General features: G+C 39.9%; 1 protein-coding gene across 5 annotated transcripts; it reads left to right on the plus strand.

Annotated features, from left to right (window-relative positions):
* Positions 1 to 687: 687 nt before the first annotated feature.
* On the plus strand, positions 688 to 24,894 carry VSTM2A (V-set and transmembrane domain containing 2A). 5 transcript variants are annotated; one of them, XM_061198316.1, is made up of 5 exons: positions 688 to 1,311; positions 3,098 to 3,264; positions 4,303 to 4,353; positions 7,144 to 7,480; positions 22,834 to 22,942. In XM_061198316.1, exons 1-5 carry the CDS (start codon positions 1,236 to 1,238, stop codon positions 22,908 to 22,910), a joined length of 708 nt encoding a protein of 235 aa, XP_061054299.1. In that variant the 5' UTR covers positions 688 to 1,235; the 3' UTR covers positions 22,911 to 22,942. The 5 variants fall into 5 exon arrangements, with proteins under 5 accessions (XP_061054299.1, XP_061054297.1, XP_061054300.1 ...); XM_061198314.1 differs by lacking the exon at positions 22,834 to 22,942 and adding an exon at positions 22,956 to 23,211 and having other exon boundaries at positions 690 to 1,311; XM_061198317.1 differs by lacking the exon at positions 22,834 to 22,942 and adding an exon at positions 22,696 to 22,818 and having other exon boundaries at positions 690 to 1,311.
* Positions 24,895 to 26,552: the final 1,658 nt, after the last annotated feature.

Genomic DNA, 26,552 nt, shown 5'->3' on the forward strand with positions numbered 1-26,552 from the left:
CGACAGATATTGTTTTTAGATTCTTAATAATTAATAGAATATACATCTCAAGTCTTCTCCAGGGAAGATAGCTAGATTTGTTCCAAATCCTAAAACTTACGTGCTTTTTCATCCTAAAACAATATTCCTTATTAATACAATCTTAGGGAACATTAAATCATGACTGTGTTAGGCAAAAAAAAAAAAAAAAAGAGCAAATAAACAAAACAAAAATAGACCTTGCAATAAAGACCTTAATGGTGTTTGAAACCCCTCCTCCACTCCACAATACAAAATACACGTGAGATGGAGGCTGGGAAGGCGGAGCGGTATACGAATTAGCAAAAAGTATATAAAAATAAAAATAAAAGTAAACGTGCTCTGGGTTTTCTTTCTGGAAAATTCTCTCAAGACGTGACTTTTTGTACTTTACGTCTCTTCCATTCACCAGCGAGAGTGGTACGGTCCCTGCATGAGCTGCTTCTCTTCCACTAGAGGCTGCTCAGCAATAAATTCGTGTGAAATAATAGCCTGCGCTCATTCTAGTTAGCAGTTAATAACTGGTTAACAGACATTTCCCTCCAATGGCTGTTTTCATCGCCCCAGAGCAGTGTCTTTCGCCCCGTCCCATCCCTCCCGTCTTCAGCAAAGCCCCAACCTCCCCCTCCCTCCCCCTGGTCCCCAGGAGCCCCGCACCGCGGTCCGCCCGCCGAGCCTCCGCCGAGGCGAGAGAGGCTCCGTCGACGGCGAAGAAGCACTTTGCGAAGGAACGATGCCGCCGCTCTCCGGAAGGCGAGCGTAGACGGAGCGCGGCCCGGCGCGCACGGAGTTAAAGGCGCCGCGGCGCGGAGAGGGGAGCCGGCGCGAGCCCGCGAGGCCCCCGCCCCTCGCCCGTCCCCGCGCCACGCGCCCCACGCCGCGGGCTGACGCCGGACCCGCCGCAGGAAGCGGAAGGCGGGCGGCCGAGCGGCCAGGCACTGCCCCGCGCCGCGATCCGGGTGTGCACGCGCAGCCCGCCGGAGCCCAGCCCGGCGCCCAGCCCGCCACTGCGCCGCCGGCTCCGCGCTCCGCGCTCCGGGTCCCCAGAGCCAGTCCGCGCCGGCAAGCAGCAGGATGTTCGCGGCGCCGCGCCCCGGGCGCTGAGACCGAGCCCTCGAGACAGCGGCATTCCTTTCTTTTAGGGCTTTTTGGCTGTTGGCTACACTGATGTGACGACCCCCACCCCCTTTTTTTTTTTTTTTTTTTTTTTTGGAACGATGGGGATCTTTTTGGCGTATGTTGGATTTGTTTTCTTTTCCGTTTTATATGTACAGCAAGGGCTTTCTTCTCAAGGTAAGTCTGTGCTCACTGGCAAATATACATTTGCTTGCGCTGTGTGTGTTTGTGTGTCTTCTCTGTGTTCAAAGAATGGCCAGGCAGATGTGGTGAAGGTTCTAAGCAAGTAACAGAGGAATAGTGTTCTGTTTGGCATTTTTCTTTAAAGTTTATTAAATAGTAGCCCTGCTAGATTTGAGAGCAGATCTAGTTGGTGCCCGACAACGAGGTGGGTTCCTCGGTGAGCACAAACACAGGGTTATAAGTGTGTGTGTGTGTGTGTCCCTTGTATCTGTGTGCATCCACAGGGCGACCACTCGTGCATACATAATCATCGCAAACAGAGCTGGGGATTGGGGACTGTCCATGGGCAGCTCTCCTCCTCGATGTAGGCAGTATGAGCTTCGAGTTTCCTTTTTCTGGGTCCGTGTGACTTCGTTTGCCTGTGTGTTTATCAAAGGACAGACTCCCCTGAGGACCCATGAAAAGGCACGGCTTGCATTACAAGCAAAAGCAGCAGTAGCCTGCTAAATCCAGTTTTTAGGACTTCGCAGGCTGCAGTGATCATTTCAGCACCGTGAACAAATCACACCTCTGCTGTCAGAGGACTGCATCGCTTCTGCAAACAGAAATGCCACACTCTTCCTTCCAGCTTGAACGGAAGAGTCCTTTTCAGATCAGAATGTCTTCTTAACATCTCCCATTTCCTCTAAGTATAAATACAGTTCAATTTCAATAGAGATCACGTTGGGATTTTATAAAAAATTTTTTTGGAAAGAGACACTGATGGTGCCTCGCATTGAAAAGTGGGGGCAAAGTGCATCCACCCTGAATCGGCCCTGCAGCCCCCTCAGCCCTCCTCCCCATGAGTTCGCATTGTAGCCGTGCCCTTCCTTCAGCCACAGATCTCTCCAAGACTTTTAGGGAATCATCAGCTCTTTGCAAAATATTTCTTAGACAAGATAAGAACAACCATCCAAAGCATTCCATGTTGGAGAAGTGCCTTTGGGAGAGAGGAAACATATTTTTGTGAGTTTCACCATGACTCCATGAATCTTGCAAACTAGCAGTGTCGAGATTGGTAATGAAAAGGCTGGGAAAAAATGTCTCTAGTGACTTCAGAGAAATCTTTAATCTGAATCAAGCCCAGGTGTGTGATTCTTACATCCCACGATGTATGACAGTTTACAATACAGTTGTTTGATGGGAACAAATAGGAAGGTTAATTTGGAAAGAAATATCCACAGCTTAGAAAGTGTGCAACTTGTTTCACTGCTGTAGCCTTTGAATCACAATTGCTAATAAGTGTCATGATCTATCAGGAATGTAAATTTTGACAGATAATCATAATCCCTTCTCTATTAACATGAAACGTCCAGTTAGTCATAGATTGTTTAGAAACTTGGAGGCAGGAGGCTCTCCTCTTGTATCAGCTTGACAGATTTGTGTAAAATATACTTCACTGAAACCCTCAGTAAGTTTTGGGGAATACTGCAGTCTGACAAAAGGTATTTGTATCTAACTGTGGGCATCTTGGCTAACAGAGGGGAGTTATTGGCAAGCTTGTTAACCTTTCCATTATCTGGACTTGATCAAAAATAAAATGATTTAGGCACGATACCAAAAATAAGACAAGAAAGAGGCAAAGGAAAGGGGGTTGGGGAGCCTCTGGGATGTCACAGAGGGGTTTTTGTTGCGGTTTTTATTTATTTATTTTTAAGTCGAAGGAAAATGTAGTGAGCTCTCAAGAGACGCTGCCAAGAGTGGTGTGTATATTCCAAAAGGGTGCGTTTCTGTTTTGCAGCAAAATTTACCGAGTTTCCGCGGAATGTGACTGCAACCGAGGGGCAGAATGTGGAGATGTCCTGCGCTTTCCAGAGCGGCTCCGCCTCGGTGTACCTGGAGATCCAGTGGTGGTTCCTGCGGGGGCCGGAGGACCTGGACCCCGGGGCCGAAGTGGCCGGGGCACAGGTAGCGGAGTCCCGTCGCCTTCGCGTCCGTGCCACCCACTGACTTAGACCTCTGAGTGTCCAGTCGGGGTCGGGCCCAAAATGATGCCTGGGCGCCCATGGGGAGCCCCCTGGCTCTCTCGGCAAGGAGGACGCCCAGGGATGCCAGGGGGTGAGCCGCGTGCCCTGGTGACACCACGTTAAAACCAAGGGAAGGCATGTTGTCCAGTCTTTCCCGGTTAAAGACTGGGAATAGCCTCCTCCATTTCGTACGGGTCATTGTGAGCTGTCCGTGACGGCACTGCCGTGTTGATACATCCCCGGACACTCAGTGTCCCCTTCGGGACGGTGGTGTGAGGACAGGAATTATGTCGGTGTTTCCATCACCCCCGCCCTCCACCCCCGTCGGTTTCTCTCACCTCCGCCGTAATCAGAGGGGGGAGGGGGGGGGAGGGGACGTGGAGGGGGAGAGAGGGAGGTGGGGGGAGACGGAGGACGGGGAGAGAGGGAGGAAAGAGTGACAGGGGAGAAGGGGATGGGGACTGACGGAGGGGCGACCCAAGTGGAGAGGGGCGGGGAGGGGAGGGGAACAGAGCAGGAGCGGAGGGGCGGGGAAACCAGGGTCTGAACGGAGGGGCACACAGTTCCGCAGAAGAGGCGGCGGCCGTGCGGGGGCGAGAGGAAGCCTGTAGAAGGGACCGCAGGGAGGGCACGCGGGCCGGGGACGACGCAGAGTCCCGTCCCGCAGACTGGCGCGCCCCGGGGGCCTGACCCGAACGCAGCCCCCCGGGTGCGTTCCCGGGTGCGTTCCGGGTGCCCCCGATTCCCCACCCTCCGGAATCCCAGCCTCCGCGGTCCACCCCCCCCGAATCCCCACTCTCGGGAGTCCCTAATTCTCCCGCTCCCCGAGCCCCCGCCCCCCAGTCCCCACCCTAATCCCCGCTCCCGAGTCCCCGAGCCCGGCCCCCGGGCGGCCCGGGGCAGCGCCCCCCGCTAGGTTTGCACGGCGGAGGGCTCAGGCCGGGGCCGGTCTGAGCGTCGGTTTCCACCCCCCCCGCAGGCGGAGCTGCTGCCATACCGGGACCCGGACGGCGACGGGACCAAGATCAGCGTGAGTGTCACCGCGACGGCTGCCCTCGAGCCCGGGGGCACCAGTTAGGGAATTTCAGGTTTTCAAAAGCCTATTAACTTACTGCCCCTGAAACAGGCAACTTGCATACGCAGGACGAGAGCCCGCTGTCTGTGTCGTGTTTTACCTCACTGGATACATACACACTGAAGCAGAGTTCATACAATAAAATTATTTATCTTAATGACGTAGATATTTGAACAATTACTAGGGAGTCATTTTGCCACCCAAAGAAGTGTGTGAGACTTTATTCTTGCTCTTATTAACAGTTACATAACTGTTAAAGGGCTGCGATGCTAATAATATCCGTTCAAAATTATACCAGTAATTATCCTTCAATAGCAAGTAAAACACTAACGGTACGAAAATCTTCCCAGGCTGAAAAAAATTAGAGCATCCAACAGAGTGTTGAAGTTGTAATGAAAACATCTCAACTTCAACGTCATTCATAATGCATGCAACGTATTTCTAATGCCAGTGTTCAAAATCATATAAATGTAAATATAAAACCAAAAGCCAATATAAATATAAAAACATTATTGGCGGAGGTTAACCTGTTGATAATACAGAGATGTATTTCTACTCTGCTGGTATTTCTTTTCATAATTGTGAGTGAAATTAGAAAAAAAATCTTTTTTTTACTACACCTCAGATGAAGCCATCTAGAATCATTTTATACTGTACAACTGCTCAGCTTGTTGATAATTAGTAAACAAGTTACCATTACTAGAAATAATATATGTATAAAGAATCTAAAAATCCAATGACCCACATTTTAAAAAGAAATTTATTCTGAGGCTATTATAACTAAAAGTGTAAAAATGTATTGTACTAATAAAATCAGATTCTCTAATCTAAATGTATAATCTCAACATGGAAGAAAATATCAAACAAAAATAAGATACAAACCAGAAACTCCAGTTTCTATTCATAAACTCACGGACTTTTTAAAATCTTTCAATTCAGTTATTCTTATATCACAGAAACTGTTGTTTTCTGACAGTGCTAGAAAAGCTTTATTGGTAAGATCCATTATTAATGATGTTTTTCTTAAATATTTCATTTTTCATATACACATACATTTAGATAGATTGTTTATTTCCTATTCATCTTTCATCCTTCACCCATACCCCAACCCTCCAAAGACCAGTGGTGAAGCAGCCTCACACATCTTGAGCTAGGGAAGCATACAATCAGATGCGTAGCCATGCACACAACTGCTAGCGGTATTATCTATGCCCAGAGTTCATATAATCTAGTAAACTGGAAAGAGTTCTAGACACAAACTGAGGTAGAAAGCAGTGTGTTCCCAGTTTATCCGCTGTGTGACCTTGAACATATGTCCTAAACCAGCAGTTAATTTGAATTCTCAGGAGAGCTTTCACAAAATACTGATGTGAGCTTTGCCCCCAGGGATGCACACAGTGTCTCTGCATTAATCCAAATGAGAGCATTTTCTAAACCTCCTCAGATGATTCTAGTGGGCAGTCAGTGTTGAAAATCACTGACCCAAACCCCCTAAGCCTCAGTTTACTATACTGTAAAGTGGGATAATAATAATATAAGCACTCTGACTACCCCAACCTTAATCAGGAGACGCAGCTGAAAATATATTTGAAACTATCGATTCCCTTTATTTTTACAGTATTAGTAATATTCATATGTAATTTTTCATACACATAAATGCATACTTATGGTTCAGATGTTGGAAACTATTTGTATATACAACTCTATGTGTAAAAGCCAGATGAACACTTCCCAAATTTTCTTAATTACTTATGGCTATTTGAAAGTGTGAGGGCCAGTAGAGAAATAACTTTATGCCTTCCTCACTTCTTTTCTTATCTTTTGAGATTATCCAAATCCTTAAATCTTGAATGTCTTATGAAGTCCATCATTCTGTCAATCATGGATTATATATGATGTATATCAAATCTAGTTGTTCTGATAAAGATGCTTATAGATATATATATTACATATTATAGAATTTTATATATTATACATAACCTTATATATAATCTTGCTGTTAATCTGGCATATAAATTATTGGTAGAAATGAGAGTCAATTTCTATTTTGAAAATCAAAGCAGTGTTTAACTGATGGCATCTCAAGTTCCAGTAGCACACAGACCCTATGGTAGCAGGGGGTATGTACTCTGAGCCATAGGATTTCAGGTGACATTAATCTGCTCCCTAAATCATGCCACCCCATGACTATAGGTCAGACTGCACCAACAATTTGAGAAAAAAAATTACTTTACTATCCAAGTCTATTTTGTCAGTCCCTTTAGTAATCATCCCAAAGTGGGGATAAAAGCACATTCTCACTTAAACTCAGTCGTGACCAACAACATGTCTTTGTGATCTCTCAAGAGCGGTCGCCAGCAGTGAAGAAGTGAGAGAGGCTGTGTAAACTACACACTCAGCCTCATTAGGGCGTTCATTCAGCTGAGCTCACCAGGCAGAGGCCAGTCCCATGATGGGAACATGGCAGAGCTGGTCCCACAGCCTGGGAAATGGGAACCACGTGGCTAATGGAATCTGGCCCAGCTGGATTGAACTAAAGTCTCCATGATCTTGTGAATCCAGGTGTTAGTAGAATAGGATAAATAAGATCTTCCGATTTGGCTGCTGAGAAAATAAAAAGCTTTCAGCCTATGGCTGTGAGGCCAATGAGACCCTTTAATTTTCCAGCGTTAGCAAGCTCGGGACAAGGTACTGGAACCCAGTCTCTTGATGTAGCACTTTATTTTTTTACTTGCAATTTTTCAGACAGTGAAAGTCCAAGGCAATGACATCTCTCACAAGCTTCAGATTTCCAAAGTGAGGAAAAAGGATGAAGGCGTATATGAATGCAGGGTGACCGACGCCAATTACGGAGAGCTTCAGGAACACAAAGCCCAGGCCTACCTAAAAGTCAACGCCAACAGCCATGCTCGGAGGATGCAGGCCTTCGAGGCCTCGCCCATGTGGCTGCAGGATGCGAAGCCTCGCAGGAACGTCTCGGCGGCCGCTCCCGGCAGCATGCATGGCTCTGCCAACCAGCAAGTGCTCTCCACTTCCAGCCCTCAAGCGGTAGCCAAAATCCCCAAACAAAGTCCACAATCAGGTATGGAAACCCATTTTACCCCTCACAAACCCTCCACAGGAATATGGTCAGAGTAGACAGATCTATGTAGGACGGTTTTAAAATTGGAGACCTAGTTCAGTTGAAATGAGGATGAGCTATGAGAGCCAGGGAGGCTGGCCTTCCCAGAGGATGTGAATTGCCCGTTAGTCGTTGGCAGTGCCTCATGTCCAGGGGATCTGAGAGCTGGACTTCTTTTCCTTCTGTGTTTACACATTATAAGCACAATAAATCATGTAATGTTTGGTTGCATTATAAATGCATGTTTATTTTCTCTACAGATTTATGTATCGATAATGGCCCAAATTAAGAGACTTTCACTTAATCAACGTGTAAATGAAAGAGACACACCACATTTTCAGGGACCCGTAGCCTTAAGCAGGACCAGTCTCCAAGGGCTTCTGATTTTGAAGGAGAAACTTCAGCTGCCTGTGATGAAAGTGATGATGATAATGGGAGGAAATGAGGGGGGTGGGGTGCAGAGATAAGGCAGCTCCTATCAGTGTGGCTCCGATGCCAATTTAGACGCTTAGTCAAGCTTAGTCACACGTTTCCTAAGTCAGCTGTGCAAGTTAAAGCTGCTCTGAATAGCATTAATTTATGCGCTCATTCAGCCAATGGAAACTCATTGAAGTTTTAACCTTGGGATAGGCAGTACCTTACACCACCCTAGACTGTTCTGTATTTCGCTCACACACTTGACGTAATATTATAGGATGAAGGGAGCATAAAATCTTTAATTTCTCATTTTTAAGTTTTTCCCTTTATAGTTTATCATTGAAGAATTATTGATACTACTGTTGATAATAGAAAATTCTATTGCTACCATTCAAATTCTTTTTAACCATTACATTAAAAAATCTCATCATTTTATCAGGATGATATTTATATATATATATAAATATATATTTAAATCTTTATATATTTACATTTATATGGAGAAGTATGTATATGTATATATATCTTTAAATCCTTATTTGTAAACAACACTTTTAAAATAATGTGTGCTGCCCTAGGTTCCTCCTTAGGCTTCATGTGCTAATGGAGATGATTTGTCCTGAGCTTAACTCAGGGTCTCTGTGAGTTTGTCCTGCCTTTAAATGTAGGTGAGCAGCTATCCCAGCTTGCCTTGGTCATGGCAACTTATGTCAGTCTGATGAATAGACAGCTTAGCCTCTCTGAAGCCAAATTTGTGTGACTTTGCCTTATTTTCCTCTTTATCATCTCTTTTATATCCCAAAGTAAAGAAAAAAACCATAGCTAGAATATGTGTGTATATATATTCACACACACATATATATATATACACACCCATATATATATATATATATATATATATATATATATATATACACACACACACCTAATGGTTATAATTTTTGTAGCCATTATTTGATAAAGATTTTATATCTTTGGAGACGTTGCCCTCCTCCCTTTCATACCATCAAAAGAAGAAGCTAGACACTATATGCAAAATTACAGAGTACCCTCAGCCGACAGTTTACAACCTAATTGGTGAGGACTCCAAATCATGGAATTGAAATTATTAGCCTACATAGAATATTCCAAGCCAGAAATCATAAATCCATTCTGTGGAATCAAACAGACAGATTACCTATCCCAAGTGAAGGATTCTAAGCGTAGAATGAAATGTTCTATTTCTAAACTCTTTACGTTTTGGATTGAATAACCTACTCTAAGAAGATCTGTTTTACTTTAGTCTCTTTCTTAGTATTGTGATTGGTGCTAAGTGGTAGACTCTACACATCTTCTAACAATTTTCAAATAAAAATCACTGCTCATTTTCCACCCCATTACCAGCCTCACTCATTGCTTGTCCTAGAGGAAGAGTGAAAGGAGACAGGGGATGCTGACTCATGGAAGCCCATATCCATTCAAAGTCATTTCCACTAAAAATTATCTGCTATAGCAAAGATTAATCGGAAATACATCAACATTTTTCATTTCTATTTTTTTCTACCAGTGAATACTGGAAAATATTTTATATACATTTAACATTTTCTAACTTCTAGTGCAGAAGCTAGGGTGGCTCAGCCACCCATTTTATTCATGTGTAAGTTTCTGTGCTTGCACAATTATTGCATAAAATACCATATTTGGGATGGATATTTATGTAATATTATATTTCCTGTAACACCCACGTCCTGATTTATAATTTCACTTTATAATTTTTCAGGTTATATTCAAATAAAGCTGATTTCAATACCCACGCTTCATTTATTCACTCATTTATTCACTTTCCATCCTTTCAAGAGCTTATATGCCAGGCACAATGACACAAAAATGGAAGACATACTTCCATTCTTCAAAGGGTTTATATTTTTTTATATTTTTATTTGTGAGAAAACAAAGTATTTGTAAATTCCATCTTTCTTTTCTTATTCTGTTAAAGGCAAGACATGATGAAGACACAAAAATTAAAATCTTGCCTTTACAGACCAAAAGCTATACTAGCCTTTTGTTATTTTCACTTCATACAGGGAGGCATGTGTCAGCCGTGGTATATATGACACTGTAATACAACCTGTTACCAAAGGCTGGTCTGTCAGCCTTTTAGTTTCATCATAGTTTTTGACTTAGTTGACTGGACTATTTAGATTGAATACTCAACCCTTAATTCATACTTTTTTCTGTCAGAGAATTTCTGTGTCTCTATGAAGGAAAAGTATTAGCTGAAAATAACTCTGTAGGTATACACATATATGATGTTCAAATTGTCATAGAATTACCCAGTTTTCCTAAAGCAGAAATTTACATGAAAAAAAGATGGAAAAATAGTCTACTACCATCTACATATCACAAGATAAAGAAAAGATTTAACTATCATTCAATATAGCTACTTTTCCCAGATATTTTTCCAAAAGCTAGTGAGCATGTGACTATCCCATTGGGCTGTATCTTTATGATATCTCTTTTTAAATTCTTTTAATTCTACCTCCAGTTGATAATCCACGGTTAGAACCAAAACAATGAAGAAAAATGATAAAGCAAACAGGTAGAACTTGGATTTGCCATCCCTTAGTTGTTTCTTTTCTCCAGCTCTTTGTCTGTACCCATAACTGACATTGAAGAGTGTCCTGTAGGTGCTCTGAGGGTAACAATTCCTGATTCTAGCATGAAGTGGTTTAATTCCACCTGCACAGAGAACAGATCCCCAAATACCTCAATAAACTACACCGTTCTCTACGTGTTTCTTCCTGTCTCATGGAGAACATCTACTCCTTACAGAAGCCAAACATCCCCTCCATTCACCACCACCCCACTTCCCTTCCTTTGTTCCCCCCATCTACGTTCCCTTCTATGGGTCCTCTCCCCCAACCCCAGCCAACAGGCCAACAAAACTGTGACTATAGCCCAGCCCCGCCCCCCGAAGGTCACACCTCCGCCCTCCCTCCGCACCCCTGGACCTCCCGTCTCCCCGTCCCGAGTCCTGGGGGGCGGGAGGAAGCTCTCCAGTCGCTGGTCTCCTAAACTCCCCTCTGGCCCCTGCTTGTTGGCCGTTAGTGTTCCCCTCTCTTTGTGGGCTTCTCCTCCTAAATTCCTCTCTTAAATGTAGCTCTTTTCCCGTTCTCAACGCCCTGATCTCATCCGTTTCTGTGGTTTCGACCGCTGACGTTTCCTTAGAAAACTTATCAGTCGATATTCCGATGCTGATTTCCCTCTGGAGAGCCGGACGAGAGCACCCCGCTGTCCCCGTCGTGCTCCCCATGTCTGTCCCACGAGCACAGTGCAGAGCAGAGCAGAGCCCCTGCATGTTGTTGACACCAGCCATTGACGCGTGGCGCCTCTTGTTCCCCCCAACCCCGAGCCTGGGCTGGCCTGTGACCACTGTGACAGTGAGATGGGAAGGAGACACATTGCTGACTGAAGCCAGCCTTTGACTTCAGCCCCAGCTGACTGCCCCACCCCCCAGACTCCTGAGAGATAATAATAAATTGTTGTTTTCACTAGGTCTTAGGGTGGCTTGTTTCACAGCAATCAATATTCAGGTCAGGCCCCTAAACTCAAATATTCAAAATCAAATTTACTATCTTAGCTTTCTCACCAAAAAAGAAATGTTCTTCCTCCTGTTGTCTTAGAATTGCCTGTTTCCTCATTCAGGTCCCCACAGCAGTTTGTTTACACTTACTTTGAAGCCCTCCTTGGGTCTTATAGTAATTTTTCCCTGGGGCTTTTCTCCTTTTAATGCTGGAAGTCCCACTTTCTGGGAGGCCTGACCCTCAGGCAAAACAGGGTAGGTGATCACCCTAAAGATAAGTTCTTGGCTGCAAAGATCACCACTTCCTTTTGCATTCCTCTAAGTGCCTAGAACAGTGGAGCTCACGTGTGGCAAGAAAAGGAAAAGAGAGAGGGCCAGTATGTCTCTGCTTTTATCTTCTTTTTCTTATATTTGCATAAATAGATAATATTGCCACTATTGCAAAAATGATCAAGACTCCTAAACAGTGTTTCTCGAAGTGCAGATGTCCTGTGCCAGACTTACCAGAGAGCTTGTTAAAAATTCGTATCCCAGGACAAATTTCTGAGTCTAGAAGCAGAAATATGCATTTTTATGTGCAGTAAATTATGAGACTCATTATCTCTAATGAGTTCTGATGGGTGAGAGAAAAAAATTTTTATTATTTACTGTGAGATGTGTGTGCATGTGTGTGATGCTACAAAATACACGTTTAGAAAGTGGTCTTTTGCTATTATTTTTTCCAGTAATGTGATGGACTTTTGTGAAACTTTTCTTCACTCCTGTGATCAACAGCTGGTACTCATAAGAAAACTGGCCATGGTTAAGGTGTAGTTATGTTTCCACGTGTAGTCGCTCAGCAGGAATACTGACTCTCTGAACTCAGAAATATGATGATTGTGTTTTCAACATGATGTGAACCTGAGCCTTCAGAGGCAGCTGCTGCTACAGCTGCTAGAAGCCAAGGGCTCCGGAAGCTCCTCTGTGGCTGACAAACATGGCAGCTTTCCAAAAGTGGCCAAAGTTAGCAAGAAAGATCTTACAGCAGATTTCGGAGCTGGTGAGGGGAGGGAGATAAGGGGCTGAGTGTCTTGCAGGAAATTATTTTCCTGATTTAAAATATGAGGAGATGGTGCACGGCATCCAGGTAGAGAGCCACTTGTATAATCCAGACCTCAATGTTGATTTTGGTTTAAATGATCCAACTTGGCTGTTGACACAGGCTAAATTAATTTGATCATTGTAATTCTATCAGTTAGATGGCTGCTATGTAAATCAAACATCTATGCATAAGGTGAAAAATAGATTTGAGGCAATGCTTTGGATAATACAGGGTAAGGAATCTGCTAGAGCTATGTTTGAACTGGAATTATGTAGATTAGGAGTCTATACTTGCTAAATTCTCCTGCAAGCTGTATTTAACTCATTGAAATTCAGTAACTGGCTGGGTCTGTAAAACCAGGGCTCCGCTGTGTGCCAGAGGGGTTTTTCAATGCGTGGCCACCTTAGGGTTCCTTCAGGTTCGTTTGTGATTACTAGGAGCTCTGTGATGGAGGAGCCATGAAGCAGAATTTGCCAATGTTTTAAGGTCTTGTCTCGAATGACTTCGTGATCCTTGAGATTTCAGGAAGTTTCCAGAGGAGCAGTTTTCTGGGTAGATGACCAACGGGTTGAGAAGTTGCTGGAAAGACCTCACTCTGTTGGTTAAAATAACAAGAGTCCTCCAAGAGAAAAGAAAGGCAAAGGCTCCTTCTCCCAAGGAACACTGCTGCCACCTATAGGCTGACACAGGTGCATTCATTTCAGCTGCAAAGGAGCAGAAATCCATTGGAAGATGCTCCTTAGACCTGCAGGGGCCTCTCACCAGTAGAGGGGGTGGGCACAATTGTTAAGGAGAGAGACTGTTCACACCTCATGGCCATCACACAGAGCTGCGTGTACTTCCGAGTCCTCATTTATTAAATGGAAACTGTAGTGTGATTCTCACAGAGTTTTGAGGATTAAATGAAATTACATACATAGAGAGCATGACACTGATCAACTCTCGATAAGTGACAACTAGTTGCTCTATTAATACGACTATTATTGCATGTGCTTATATACTATTATTAGCAGCAGCAGCAATGAAATGATGAGAGTAAATGGTCTCCACCACCTGGCTCTACTGTGGCCAATATTTTCCTGGTTGGCTGTGTGTAGGTGACTGAGTTAAAGAAAGGAGACTGGGTCTTCATTCCTGACTTATGTTTTATTGTTCATAATTTCAGAGCTTCCTTTTTTCCTTCTATCACAATGATGTTAATTGATGATAAATTGTCCCCTACATAACGTAACTACATACCATACTAGCCACCAGCTGTCTTGCCTAAGGCTGTAACCAGATGGTTAACTTTATTGGTAAAAAATAATAACATTCCAAAGGATTTTTAGGACTCTGAACTGTGTGACCTGAATAAAGAATGGGTCTTAGGAAGCTGAAGTTATACACACTGGCTGCTACCGTAATTAAATTCAAGCTTTCCAAAAAGACCCTTGGAATTTCTTAAATCACAAAATAGTTATAGAGAATATAACTGAAAATATAAACATGTGAGACTATAAACATGTGAGAATATTATTAAAAGCTTTAAAAAGAGAGAAAAAATGGATTTAGAACCTTATACTAAGAATGGCATAGTTTGTGGTAGTAGATAGATACAGATTTGACTCCTAGATTCACTCTCTACCAGCTCGTTTGTTGAGTGAGCTGCACACAGAATCTCTTTGAGCCTCAGAGTCTTTATATGTAAAACTGAGGCAGTGACACATGTGCCCCAAGGGTCGTGTTAGCATTAAGTGACATGATGTATTTTAAATGTCTAGCAGAGTAAACCTGGCACGTGAGTGAGCTTGGCCCTTATTAGTTCTCTTCCCCTTTACCTACCAGATATTAAAGTATATTATCAAATAACCATGAGTTAAGAGGGCCATAAAGGAACAGAAATATGCATAGAGATTAAAGAAAATAAGAAGTGTGGAAGCTCTAAAATTGGTAAGATAAAATAATATCTGATGAATTAAAAATGTAATAACTAAGGGAGGATTTATTCAATTAATAAATAACAAATAGAAACATATTATTACAATTTACAATACATATCCAAATGAACGTCGATTAATTAAAGAGCTGACCAGAAAAGAAATATTCGACATAGGAACATCAACATGAAATCAGAGGTCTGAGACTGAAGATTTAAAGTTACAAAATATACAAGTGAAAATAACATTTTACTAAAAATAATTTAAAACATTTGTTTGATTAAATCAAGTGTAACTAATAAGTGATATAACAGACAAGGAAATATTTGTGTCTAATATTCAGGAAAAGAAGGGAAAATGTCCATTTTACAGATGCAGTGATTATATGATCCACTCCAGATGACTTAGAGATATCAGATGTGATCAAATAATATTGATAAAATCAAAGTAAAGATAAAATTAAATCAATTTTCCATATGACAGCAATAACCAAACAGAAAATATTTGTGTCATAATATATAATCCTCAATAGTAGCAACAAGAAAAAGGTATGAAATATCTTATTTTTTAAGGCAGTAGCGAATAAGTAGTATAAAGATGAAAACCATTAGAACACTTTGTTAAGAGTTTAGGTTTGAATAAATGAGTAAATATGGTGTTTTTGGATGAACAAGCTCACCATTTTAAATACGTCAGGTTTTTCAGAAGTATTTGTAGACTTACTGCAGTCCCAGTCAAATCCCTAGTCATTTAAAAAAGTTTGACACGTATAATCTTGGCAAAGATTTTAAAAATCAACATGTGTCAAGCTTACAGTGACTCAGGCATTCTGCTGTATCATTACTTGCAAGGTGAATGGTACTTCCCTTCTGGAGGAAAACTGGCAGGAAGGATAAGTCACAGGACTTGAGATTGTCCCTGAGATGATACTCCTGGGAGGAAATTCCAAGGAGCTCAGGAGAGAGGCAGACCCAGACCCAAGAACAGGGATGCGTATCACAGAGGTCTGCCCACAGCTGGAAATACTCAAAGGGCCAAGAGTAGTAGGGAAGTGTCGCAGTGAACGTGACAAAACCATACAATGAGTATTAAGCACCTTCTAGAATCATGTTTTCCAAAATGTTTAATGAAATTAGAAAACAACCAATATATAATATAATGTGAAAAAATATAGGATACAAAAAATATAGGATACAAAACTTTAAGGTGAAAAAATAAAGAATACTAAATTTTAAATCAATCTCAGATATGTGCATATAAAAATGACAAGAAATATATGAAAATGTCCATCAAAAGTCAAGATATCTTACAACTTTTAATTATTTCATTATTTTGTTTGTATTGATAACATCTGTACATTGATAATTTATTACTTTTGTTATAAGAAAAAAAAAATATTATTTTAAATTTCCCAAATTTAAAGATAGGCCAATGACAGACAGCTCCTGAGAGAGAAAACAAACTAACAAACAAAATATATTCAACAAATAAACAAAGAAAGGCAAAGTAAAATCAAGGTGTTGTGTGATTGTGAAGCTCATGACAAAAATATACATACATGCATGTACACGTGTGCATATGAAAATTGAAAGCACTACTGTGAAAGTGATGTCCTCAGTAATTGCTAGTAGCATTGAAATTAAGAACGTTATATCTTATTTCCTGGGAGCTGGGTGGAGAATCTGACCATCAAATTACTCTTTTTGTTTTTCTAAACGTAATGGGTGTGATCTTGGTAAATATATTGATAAAATAAATCAAGCACATATAACGTTCATAAATAAAATGTCATGCAATCATTTCCCTCTCCATTGTGTGACTCACTGAGCCCCCAGTTTGGAGGGAGATCAAAGTGGTGAGCAGTGGTGCGGTCATTGGGAGATGATGACTGCACCATCATTTATAAATCAATACACTGGGAGATTTGTAAATGATTATTATGTTTTATTTCATATGACTGCTTCGAAAAAGTCTGAGAGAGCATTTGTTCATGAATTCAGAATCCTATCTGCATAGAAATATAGGTTACACTCTCAATGCTTGAATTAAAGCAAATTGTAAAAGCTAGGAGCGCCTCTTATCAGCTTCCTTAGGACACTGTCCCCACTGAGTGCTCTGGATCACAGCCCCTCAGCAAAGCCATCCCACACTGGCACCACTTGTCCTCATAGTTATTCTTGAGTTGAATGTGCTTCTTTAAGCCCTCAGACAAACTCGATACTTCAACAACAGTGTCAGTGCAACAAGGCTACACATGTGCGATCCCTAATGTGGATTTGTGATCATTCCAACAAGGTGTGGATGAACATCTACCTTCCCATTATGAATAAAGAGTTTGATCCTTAATAATGAAAACATACCCACAGAAGGCATATTTAAACTGTGAGTAAATAGTTTCAAGCACTTTAGCAGCATTTATTTATACACCCGTAAATGGAGTGCCATTAGTGAATCATTCTTATTTATGCGTTAAAGCAGTGATTAAATATATGTAGCATTAAACTTAATTCTTGGAAAACATTTTGTTTTTCCATGAATTTATATTGTTCTCCCATTTTGTCAAAACCACTCATATTTCCATATATTTCTAATAGGCAGAATTGAGAAAATTTAGAGTTTTCAGGAATGAAGACTCTCCAGCTGAGATTATGATGCAAATCAGTTTGTAGTGTCAGCCAGAACTGGTTCTGAGTCTCAGCGGCCGCCATGTACTCACCGAGCAAACTTAGTGTGTTATATAATCCCTCTCGGTTTCACTTCCTTAATCAGCAAAATGATCATATAGCAGCCTCCCAGGACCATGGTCAGAGGTAAAGAAATACTAGCTGCTGCTGTCCTAATCATCACCCTGTCTGCACCAAGATCAGTTCCTACTTGAATGAGTCAATTACAGTGAAAATGTGCTGTTTCGAAAGATGCACTGTGGCCTTAGCAGGCAGGAGGCAGCATCATTTTTTTGCCCATTCTTGAGTCGCCGTAGAAGGTAGGAACCCTGAAAGCCTGCAGGGATTAGCTGTAAGCAAGAAAGTCTAGAACATTCTGTGGTGAATGGGGTATCACCCATGCACCTTGTCACCTAGACCCTGTGTATGTGGACAGCTGCACTTGGCTCCCTCAGCTACAGTAAGAGGCCTCGGAACTGAATAGACATGTAAATTTGCTGACTAAAGGAAAGCAGGAAAGGAAATTTAAACAGCTGCTGCCGACATGCCTGGGCAAAGTAAAATGGGCGATTTATGTATTAGGTCAAAATGAAGCCTATTTCTTCTAAAAAATGGGTTTCTGGAAGAAATCGGCCTTGGACCCATAAGAATCTAATAAAAAGATATTCTTTTCAAAAACTTATAGAATAAAATCATCCTATTATTTGACCTTTCCCCTTAAGTCATGATTTAGTATGTGCAAACCTGAATAAAAATTGCATTAAAAGCTAGCTCAGATTTTCTCACACAGCTCTTTTCATATCTTAAAGCTGTCATCTGAAATGAAAGAGAGGTAAGTCAAAGGCCTGTCCATCCCTAGAGCTGTTACGGACACTCCATTCTTTATAAGCTTAGCCTCTTCACAGGCAAAACAATTATTTGAGTATTGCTTCTTTTATAATTGGAAAATTTCCATTTTTAGGTTTGTTCATATGATAAGCATCATGAATATTCACTTTTACAAAATAAAGATGCTGGATTCAGACCAGGGAGCCACAGCAGGACAGAAATTGTGTTCTTTCTCTTTTCTTGCTCCTTTTGACCCTACCTGATACTCAAACAAGAAAAGAGAAAAACCTATGAGAATCGTACTTAAATCTGTAGACAGGTGCCCTGAATTACGACTCTTCCCCATATCGAAACCAAGAGTTGTGCTCACGGAGGAAATTAACCCATCACAAAATAATCCCAGCCAAGAGAAAGAGGATATTTGAAGAGCTGGCAAGATATAGATGGGATAAATTGTCTAGTTAGTTGTCTTAACGTTCTACTTACTTCTTTGAATTAAATACCCATATCCCGTATCTTTTCCGGTGGCCAAGAGCGCTGGTTGTCTTTCTCTCCCGTCACTAATGGTTGCACTTTGAACATCAACTTAACCTTTCCTGGCCTCAGACTATAAAATTTGAATCAAAAGTTTAGAAAAGAGAAGTTCATAGAAAGAAGAGGGCATGCAAGAACAGTGGTGGAACCACCTCTCATTCAAATATTTAAATGAATTTGGAGGAACCTTCAAGATCTAAAAGACTGCAATATGAAAAGTTCAAAATATTATATCATCAGACATTTGGCACACTATATGGGGCAAAACAAACTTTACTTATTAACGTTTAGGAAAACAAAGAAGCTGATAGTGTTTTCATATCCAATATTTATCAGTTCAGACTTGGGGAAAAGAAGTTTTCTAATTTTTCTCTAAAGTGTGTTATAGCCAGTGCATTTTCGCTGAAAAGATAAACGTACACTTAAATAATAGCTTCACATCTTGATCTAACAGATGTGGAGACAGTGAGGCAAGGTTGCTTGCCTCAGGGAGTTTCAGAAAGAAGCACATCCAGACTCTGAGTCGATCTGACTGCAGGGCTCTTTCTTCATTTCTGTACTTTTGCTTTACTACCTATTAACCGTGTAACCTAGGGTGAGTTATTCCATGCTGCTGAGTTACATTGTCCTGACCTGTACGTTTACTATACTGGGCTGATGACAGGATGAGCCAAGACAGTGTATGCATGTAACATGTATGCATATTCCCTGACATAGCAGGTACCCAATCCACTGTAGCCATCTTGCAGATTGATGTGAAGGAGAAGAGAGTGCAGCTTTGTTCAGTATGCCCAGTGTCTCCCAGCCTCATGGCTGTGGATGCAGGAGAGACATGGCAATGTAGATGGAAGGTGCAAAAAGGAGCCAAGTTCTTCCATCAGGCAAGACAGATGAGGGCCAGGCAGGCTTTCCCAGCTGGAAGGCTGTGCTGAGTTAAGCAAGGCAGGCGGATGGCAGTGACTCTGAGGATACGGTGATAAACTGCTCCTTCTCTACCTGATCGCTGAGGATGCCAAGGTCTCAACTCTTGTTGTGATTCGTTCTTATTTTGTTTTGTTTGTTTTTCTTTTAAGAAATAGATGGAATTTTCTGTTATTCTCTGAAATAATAATTATACATACTGAAGATACAGTATTTGAGGCTTTTTCTTTTTCCTATTTCTCCTTGGCCAAACTCATTTGTCACAGACACTGTCTTGGGCCGTGCCTGATGTCCACATCCCAGTGAGGGCGATGTGATGCGCTATCGCATGAAGTATAAAAAGGGCTGAAAAATGGAAGCTAAGTGTCTGTACTCATTAAACTTCTAAGAAGACTTCTTAGACTTTTCCATTTGCAAAATGGAGCAAATCCTCCCTCCCCCTACCTTACAAAGGCATGAGAAATTACACCTGAGAGAGCACCAAGGAAACCTTTAAGCATAAAAACAAATGAAAGGCATCATTATTAAGTTGAAGTCAAAGGACATCATGAAATCACACTCTGAGTCAGAGAGAAATCTCTAGGTTCTATTAGGCTACTCTTCATCGAGGCATGTTATCTGCACATTTTCTTCCCATAATTTAGATAATAGCATTTCCCTTTCTTCTTCACAGGGTATTTTGTGTTGGGGACAAAAGTTTAAAAACTCAAGGCATTGTTTTAAACTTTGAGAATAATAAAAAACTGCTAAAATGTCATCCTTGCCTTTAATGAGCTTATAGTGTAATCAGTGAGGTAAGATATGAATATAATGAATCACAAGTCAATGTGAGCCATGTTAAGGGCACAAGAGAGGGAAAACCAGAATACAGAGGAAGTTCAGAGGAGAGAGAGCTTACAACTAGTTGGTGGGAACACACACAACGGAACGCAGCTATTTGAGGGCAAGAGTTGCTTAAATGCATGATCGTCCTAGGGGATAACAGGTTACCCTGCTTGGCTTGGGCATAGAGCAAAAGGAAACCAAATAAAGCAAAACAGATAACCAAACACAATGTCTGGCATACTCATGAAAACATATATATAAAACAATAATATGCAAACAATTATTATGCTCATTTTAGAAAACATCAAAGAAATAAATACCTTATTTGGGATTTCAGAAGTGAGTGGCTGCAGAGGAAATTGGAACTCAGGGCTCCTGATTGCAATCCTGAATCTCATTATTTCAAAACAGTAAAATGTTTCTATTTGTAAAAATGAGACTAGAGTATGACTCATGGCCAAAGTTTGCATTTTACAAAAAACATTTGCTTAATTTTCTCTAGAATAGACCATAACATGTTTGATAAATAGTAATATTATATTCAGAATAGTGTACATCTGAATGAAATTGACCACGATGATTATTTGTTAAAATTACACAGGATAAATTATAGCATTTTAGATTCTCAGATTTCACTGTCAAAGTCTTTGGGATTACAAAGATAAAGGAGCACATACCCCTTCATTCCAGACATAAATAAAGCCTAGAAAGAAGAGCAAAACAATCAGTGATTTGATGACAAAACAGATTTGCTTTAGAATTTACTGTGCAGGAAAAAAAAATATATTTGGCTTGACAGAAATAAATTTCATTTAATGAAAAATATGCTAGGAAGTGCAGGTGCCTAGAGCAGATGAATGATTACAATCTGGAAAAAAAAGTGGTGTGTTGCAATGGTTTATTGCATATCTGATGGCTATTCAAATTTTTAACTTTGAAATACTCTTTGCAGTATATAATTGGGTTTTTTCCAGTTATACTGCTCATGTAAATTTTGTTTTAACTTGGACATACTGGACACAGTGTGATAGGAAATGTTGGGTTAGAATGACGTAGCTGTTCCCTTCGAATCTCACAGGAATGATGGGCATCTCCTGTGAAGGGTTGATTAGTCGAGAAATGAGCTGCATAATTCACAGTTTCACCAAGTTTGAGCCCATCTGCAATGTTCATGCTGAAAAGGAAACCATTATTTCACAAAATATTGTTTTTGAAGAGCAAATCATTTCCCTTGGTTTTATTGTTTTTAGCATTTTTTAAACCTTTATTCAACATCAGACATACTTTGTGTCAAGTGCTGTTAGCAATTTAAGGAGCCATGTAATCATTTTCTTTCTTTCTTTCTTTTTTTAATTGACTGAATCCCTGTCAAAGAGTCTCTCTTCAAAAGATAACAAGGGCATATATTTAATTTTGGAAAGCTCTGATGCTAGTGGTTCTACATAGATTTTATATGTTTTCCTTGCATGATCTTTGTACTTAGAGCCGCGTGTGGGCTGTACCTTTACTTTTGCAATTTGAACCTTGTCACCCAGCTTGAGTGAAGCAACACTCTCCAGAGACCCACCACTAACCTCTGGGTCCTCAGTCATTAGGTTTCTGTGTTAAATACATGACTCATCTCCTGAACGAAGGCAGATCTGTGGTGACACTAAAGTAACCTAACTGAAAACAGAAATATGAGTCTGCTAAACGGCCCCTTTAGAAGCCCAAATATTTACTCTACAGAGATTTTTTGAGAGCATGTGTTTTCACCACAATTTCTATCATTGCCGATGTGGACTTGAGCATGATTTAGCTGAAATATTCAAAAGATTGAATTTTCCTACCCTCACCCCCTTCAAACCTTTTTAACCTTTCTTAAATTAAAAAAGAAAAGAAGAAGAAAGAAAAGAAATGCTTTGAGGTCCATCACATTTTTGTTTTCTCACTAATAAAGGTATTAAATACATCATTTGTAGCTTACTGGATAAAATATGTGAAGAAAAATGCAAAAAGACAATTTCATTCTCTCCCTTATGGAGTCTCAGAGCGCTTTCAAAAATTTCCAATTCTTGATAGCGCTAACTTTTCTTCAGATTTTAAGGATAAAAAGTTGAGAAAGATCTTCCTCTAAAAGCAGATACCCCAACGCACCCACTCCAGAACCCGTTCTCCAGGCCCTTGAGAAAGCTGCTGCTCTTGGTTTGGGTTTTATCTCCTGTGGTTTTACGCTTGCAGTGGTAAAACAGGGGATGTGTTTTAGACACCCGTATAGGAACAACCAAATGACTATAGGGAATGATCCTCAAAGAATTACTTGAGGGAAAAGTATCTGCATTTGTTCCTCTAAGTGTTCCCAACTGTGGGATGGCATGGCTTGAAAACAGACAAAGCAAACAAGACCACTTCCTGGGACTGAAATACTTTGTATGTGTTGTTATTTGCAGTGCATGCCAAGACATTCATGGGCACCAGAGCCAAGCTGGCAAGCTAATTAAATATATATATGTATGTGTTTAAAACAGCCTAATAAGGAGCATTGGAAATCTTCGAGATGAGCGAATATCTTATAACTTCTTCCGCAGGTGCGAGGATAGCTACAAGCCATGGACTTTCTGTCCTGCTTCTTGTCTGTGGCTTTGTGAAGGGTGCTTTGCTTTAGTCTAAAGTGCTGACTTTTTTCCAATATCACTTTCTCTTCTTAAAGCAAAGAGCAAATCGCCTGTAAAATCTACGGAGCGGACAGCAAAGTTGACCCTAAACTCCAAGCACCACTCTGCACCCACTGTACTCTAATTACCTACATAAGGAGTACCTGCTTTCGGAAACAAACGAAGAGGCTCTCTTACTTTGTTCATAACATTTTCTTGGGCAAATCATTGATCTTTTATTTCAAGAGAATTAGTGTGAAGTGATAGAACATTTTCTAATAGCAAGATCTATTTTTTTTCCTTTTCTTTCGGCTACTCAAAGCATCATCTCACTGACTGCTCGGGGGTTGGCCTGACCGTCATCGGTATAGTGAATGTTTACTACAGATACCACTGATTACCTACTAAAAGACCCATTATCTGCAGGAAGTAAGCAGAGATCAAAAGGCTACAGAACATAAACTATCATCAAACAAAACTCCTGTCTGGGGGCAAGAACAAAATTTTCAACACTGCGAGTCAACAATGAAAACATTGTTTTAAATAAGAAATAATAAAAGAGAATTTTTTTTTTGCATTTTTCCCCTTTTCTTGGGTTTTTCTCCTTTTTCTTCATTGTAGTTCTTGTTCAATATGGCAAGTGCTGATTATGGCCAATCCCTGTCAATCCTGGGAGGTTTATATAAAAACATTTTGAGTGTTCTATATTTCAGTGCATTTTAATTCATTTTGCAATTCTTGTATATGCAAATGATAAATTCTGTAAATTGCTTATAGTATGTGTGATATAACTTCAAAGTAGATAGACTATGAGCCTCATGCAAGCTGATTTTTATCATTCTCTATATAAATATATACAAATAAGTATCTATATGTTGGGTCATCAACCAACTTTTTTTTGGATAAAACGTATGTTTTTCACTTATTCCTATATTGTGGGGATTTTGTAATGCATTGTTTCACTTCCACAGGTTTGACAGTTGCAGATGGTTTCTGTTGCCCTCTGCTTCCTTCTGGAAAATGCGTATTCAAAATCGTATCGGTCTCTGATAAATGAATTAATTTTGCTGTGTGTATGCTGTGTTGAAATTTGCTATGTTCCTTTATATGTGGTGTTTATTGAGGTTTGAGGATCTTTTGACTCTGAAGAATGTAAGCTCTCTGGTTTTGACAGCCATTCCTGTATCATCATCATCATTATTGTCAAAAAGCAGTGTCGCGTCTAGAAAATTTGCCTTGGAAGTGAATATGGGGTAGGTGAAGTGGTCATCGTGAATCCCTAAATTCATGGAAGAACACTTCTTGCTGTGGCTAAAAAATGCTGCTTCCTTTGACCTTTATGAATTTTTGTAGCTTTGTCATTCTGTTATTTGCTGCTAATTATATTTTAATGTCTCCTAATTAAAAATTAGAATTTGGTTGTTGGCTAAACATAATATGCAAAAGATGACTGCAGATCCCCGACTAAAGAAGATAATGTGTTCAGTTTTCACTAGTTAAGTGAATTATAACTTTAAATATTCCATTCTTATTTTTGGCTTTATGATAATTCAGACTATTTTATTTAGAACCTGTTTTCTACTCTGGCAAAGAATGATAGGCAAGACTAGCGATGTGTTCCATATACACTATGGAGTAGATATGGTTGAGATGGAAATGACCTAAGTTTTCCTTCCAGAGAGATTCTTCCATTTTCTTTCATAACAAACCAGAAGTTCATCTCTATAGGACCGTCAGCACCAAGCCTAAGGTCCTAGACTGAAGCTTGAAGGCAATGAATACCTCTGCTTTTCAAAGGTAAATGCATTGATTTTCTGCAATTCAATTATAAGCAATGTGATATTTTCATAATATCCTTGACATTATCTTCTGAGAAATAATGTTTCATGCTAAATATTTTATTGACATTTTTCTTGTTCATTTGGTTTATTATTTCAGTCTAATGAGAAAAATAAATAAAAGATTTGATTGCACTATTTTATTAACCTAGAAAAATTATTTTCTTTCAAAGTTTAATGCCTAAAATGCATAAAATAATGATAAGACAAATATTATTTATTAAGTCTATCTGGACTCTAAAGATTGCATACATTCACATATAAATAAGTATACTGATTCAAATTCAGTCAGTCTGGGAAAATCCACCATGTAATTTACTTTCACCCAAAGTTCAGGTCATGAGATTGGTCAGTTCTAAAGCAAGATGGACATGTATCTCTGTATCAGTGATGTTCACCATGCTCACTTGTAATAAAGGACATTATGTTGGTTGGGAAGAACTCTCATTACACTCATTGTGTCAGGGTACAGAATAACAGAGATTTCTTTGTCAGTGTGCTACCAAGAGTCTGACTCGCTAACTTCTTTGAGAAAGAACATGGCATACAATCTATTTCTCCAAACTAGAAAATTTAATGTGGAATCTTAAATATTGGAACAGAAGCTATAACAAATTAAAGAGACATCTAGTTCTTTTCACCATATATTGTCCCTCTGGGACTATTACCTGGTGTGTAACCATAACTATAGAAACAAATAAAGATCGAAAAATAAATTATTTGACTTTCTCAACCTTGATTTCCAAGGTTAAATGATAAATATTTCTATAAGAGGGAGTCACAAAAAGTTCAAATTGCTTACGTGAATTCAAGTCAAATTCTTGAGTTCTTTCTTAAAGACTTACGAACTGCTTACAAATGAAACAACGCAAATGAAATCACTTGAAGATAAAATAACAAAAATTATCTAAGGCAAGAGTTCTTAATCTGAGTTAGTAAATAAACTCAGTGGACTTCATAAACCCACTGAAACTATATGCATATTTTTGCAAATGTGTATTTGTTTTATGGAGATGGTCCTTCACATTCATTGATTCTGAAAGTGACTAAATTATGACTTACTGACCTAAAAGAAGAATGCTTAGATGCTTCTGAGCACCTAAAAGGTCCTACTTATAATTTTGAACTAGTTTACCTTAAAGTTCTTGGAGCAAGACATATTTAGGGAAATATTATATATATATATATATATATATATATATATATATATATATATATATATAGGCAAAGAAAACATACATTTTTAAGTACAGGAAATTTTTATTAAATTTCTCATGTATAGCATGGGATAACAGATATGGGATGATGTTCATTGAATTTTTAGAATGAATGTTAAGAGTTTAAGATATGATTTTACAAAATATACACAGGTACAATTCAAATAAATAGTCCTGGTATTGATCATATATAAAAGACAAAATACTTAATTTAACTTAGTGGTAAATTCTATGATAAAAAATAATGAGAAAGGGCAAATGTAATCAGTCTCAGATAATACATAAACTCTGATGATTGCATCTTGGAATTAAGACTATGAAGCTACAAAATATGTATTACGCCCAAATAATTTTAATTTTAGAACTTTTCATTAATAAGGGGAGAAGTCGATTATTCAGGAAGTGTTATAGACCTCATGGTTTCAGGGATGGGATAGAGAAGATTGTTTCCTGTATCTAGGGAGAGACAGACAGTAAACATTCAAAAACAAGAAAATATAAGGTGGTGGTATATTCCAAGAAAACGCAGTAGGATGACATAAAGGAGTTTGACTAGGAGTGGTCAAGCGAGGCTGCTCTGAGGAGGTAACCTCTGAGC

Source organism: Eubalaena glacialis, chromosome 8, assembly GCF_028564815.1.
Source record: "Eubalaena glacialis isolate mEubGla1 chromosome 8, mEubGla1.1.hap2.+ XY, whole genome shotgun sequence".
NCBI lineage: Eukaryota > Metazoa > Chordata > Mammalia > Artiodactyla > Balaenidae > Eubalaena > Eubalaena glacialis.

Excerpts from the sequence above, each read along its gene's own strand:
- VSTM2A (XM_061198314.1), top strand. The coding sequence starts at position 1,236 with ATGGGGATCTTTTTGGCGTATGTTGGATTTGTTTTCTTTTCCGTTTTA. Across the intron at positions 1,312-3,097 it reads GCAAGGGCTTTCTTCTCAAG|CAAAATTTACCGAGTTTCCG; the intron begins GTAAGTCTGTGC and ends TCTGTTTTGCAG. Across the intron at positions 7,481-22,955 it reads CAAACAAAGTCCACAATCAG|CAAAGAGCAAATCGCCTGTA; the intron begins GTATGGAAACCC and ends CTCTTCTTAAAG.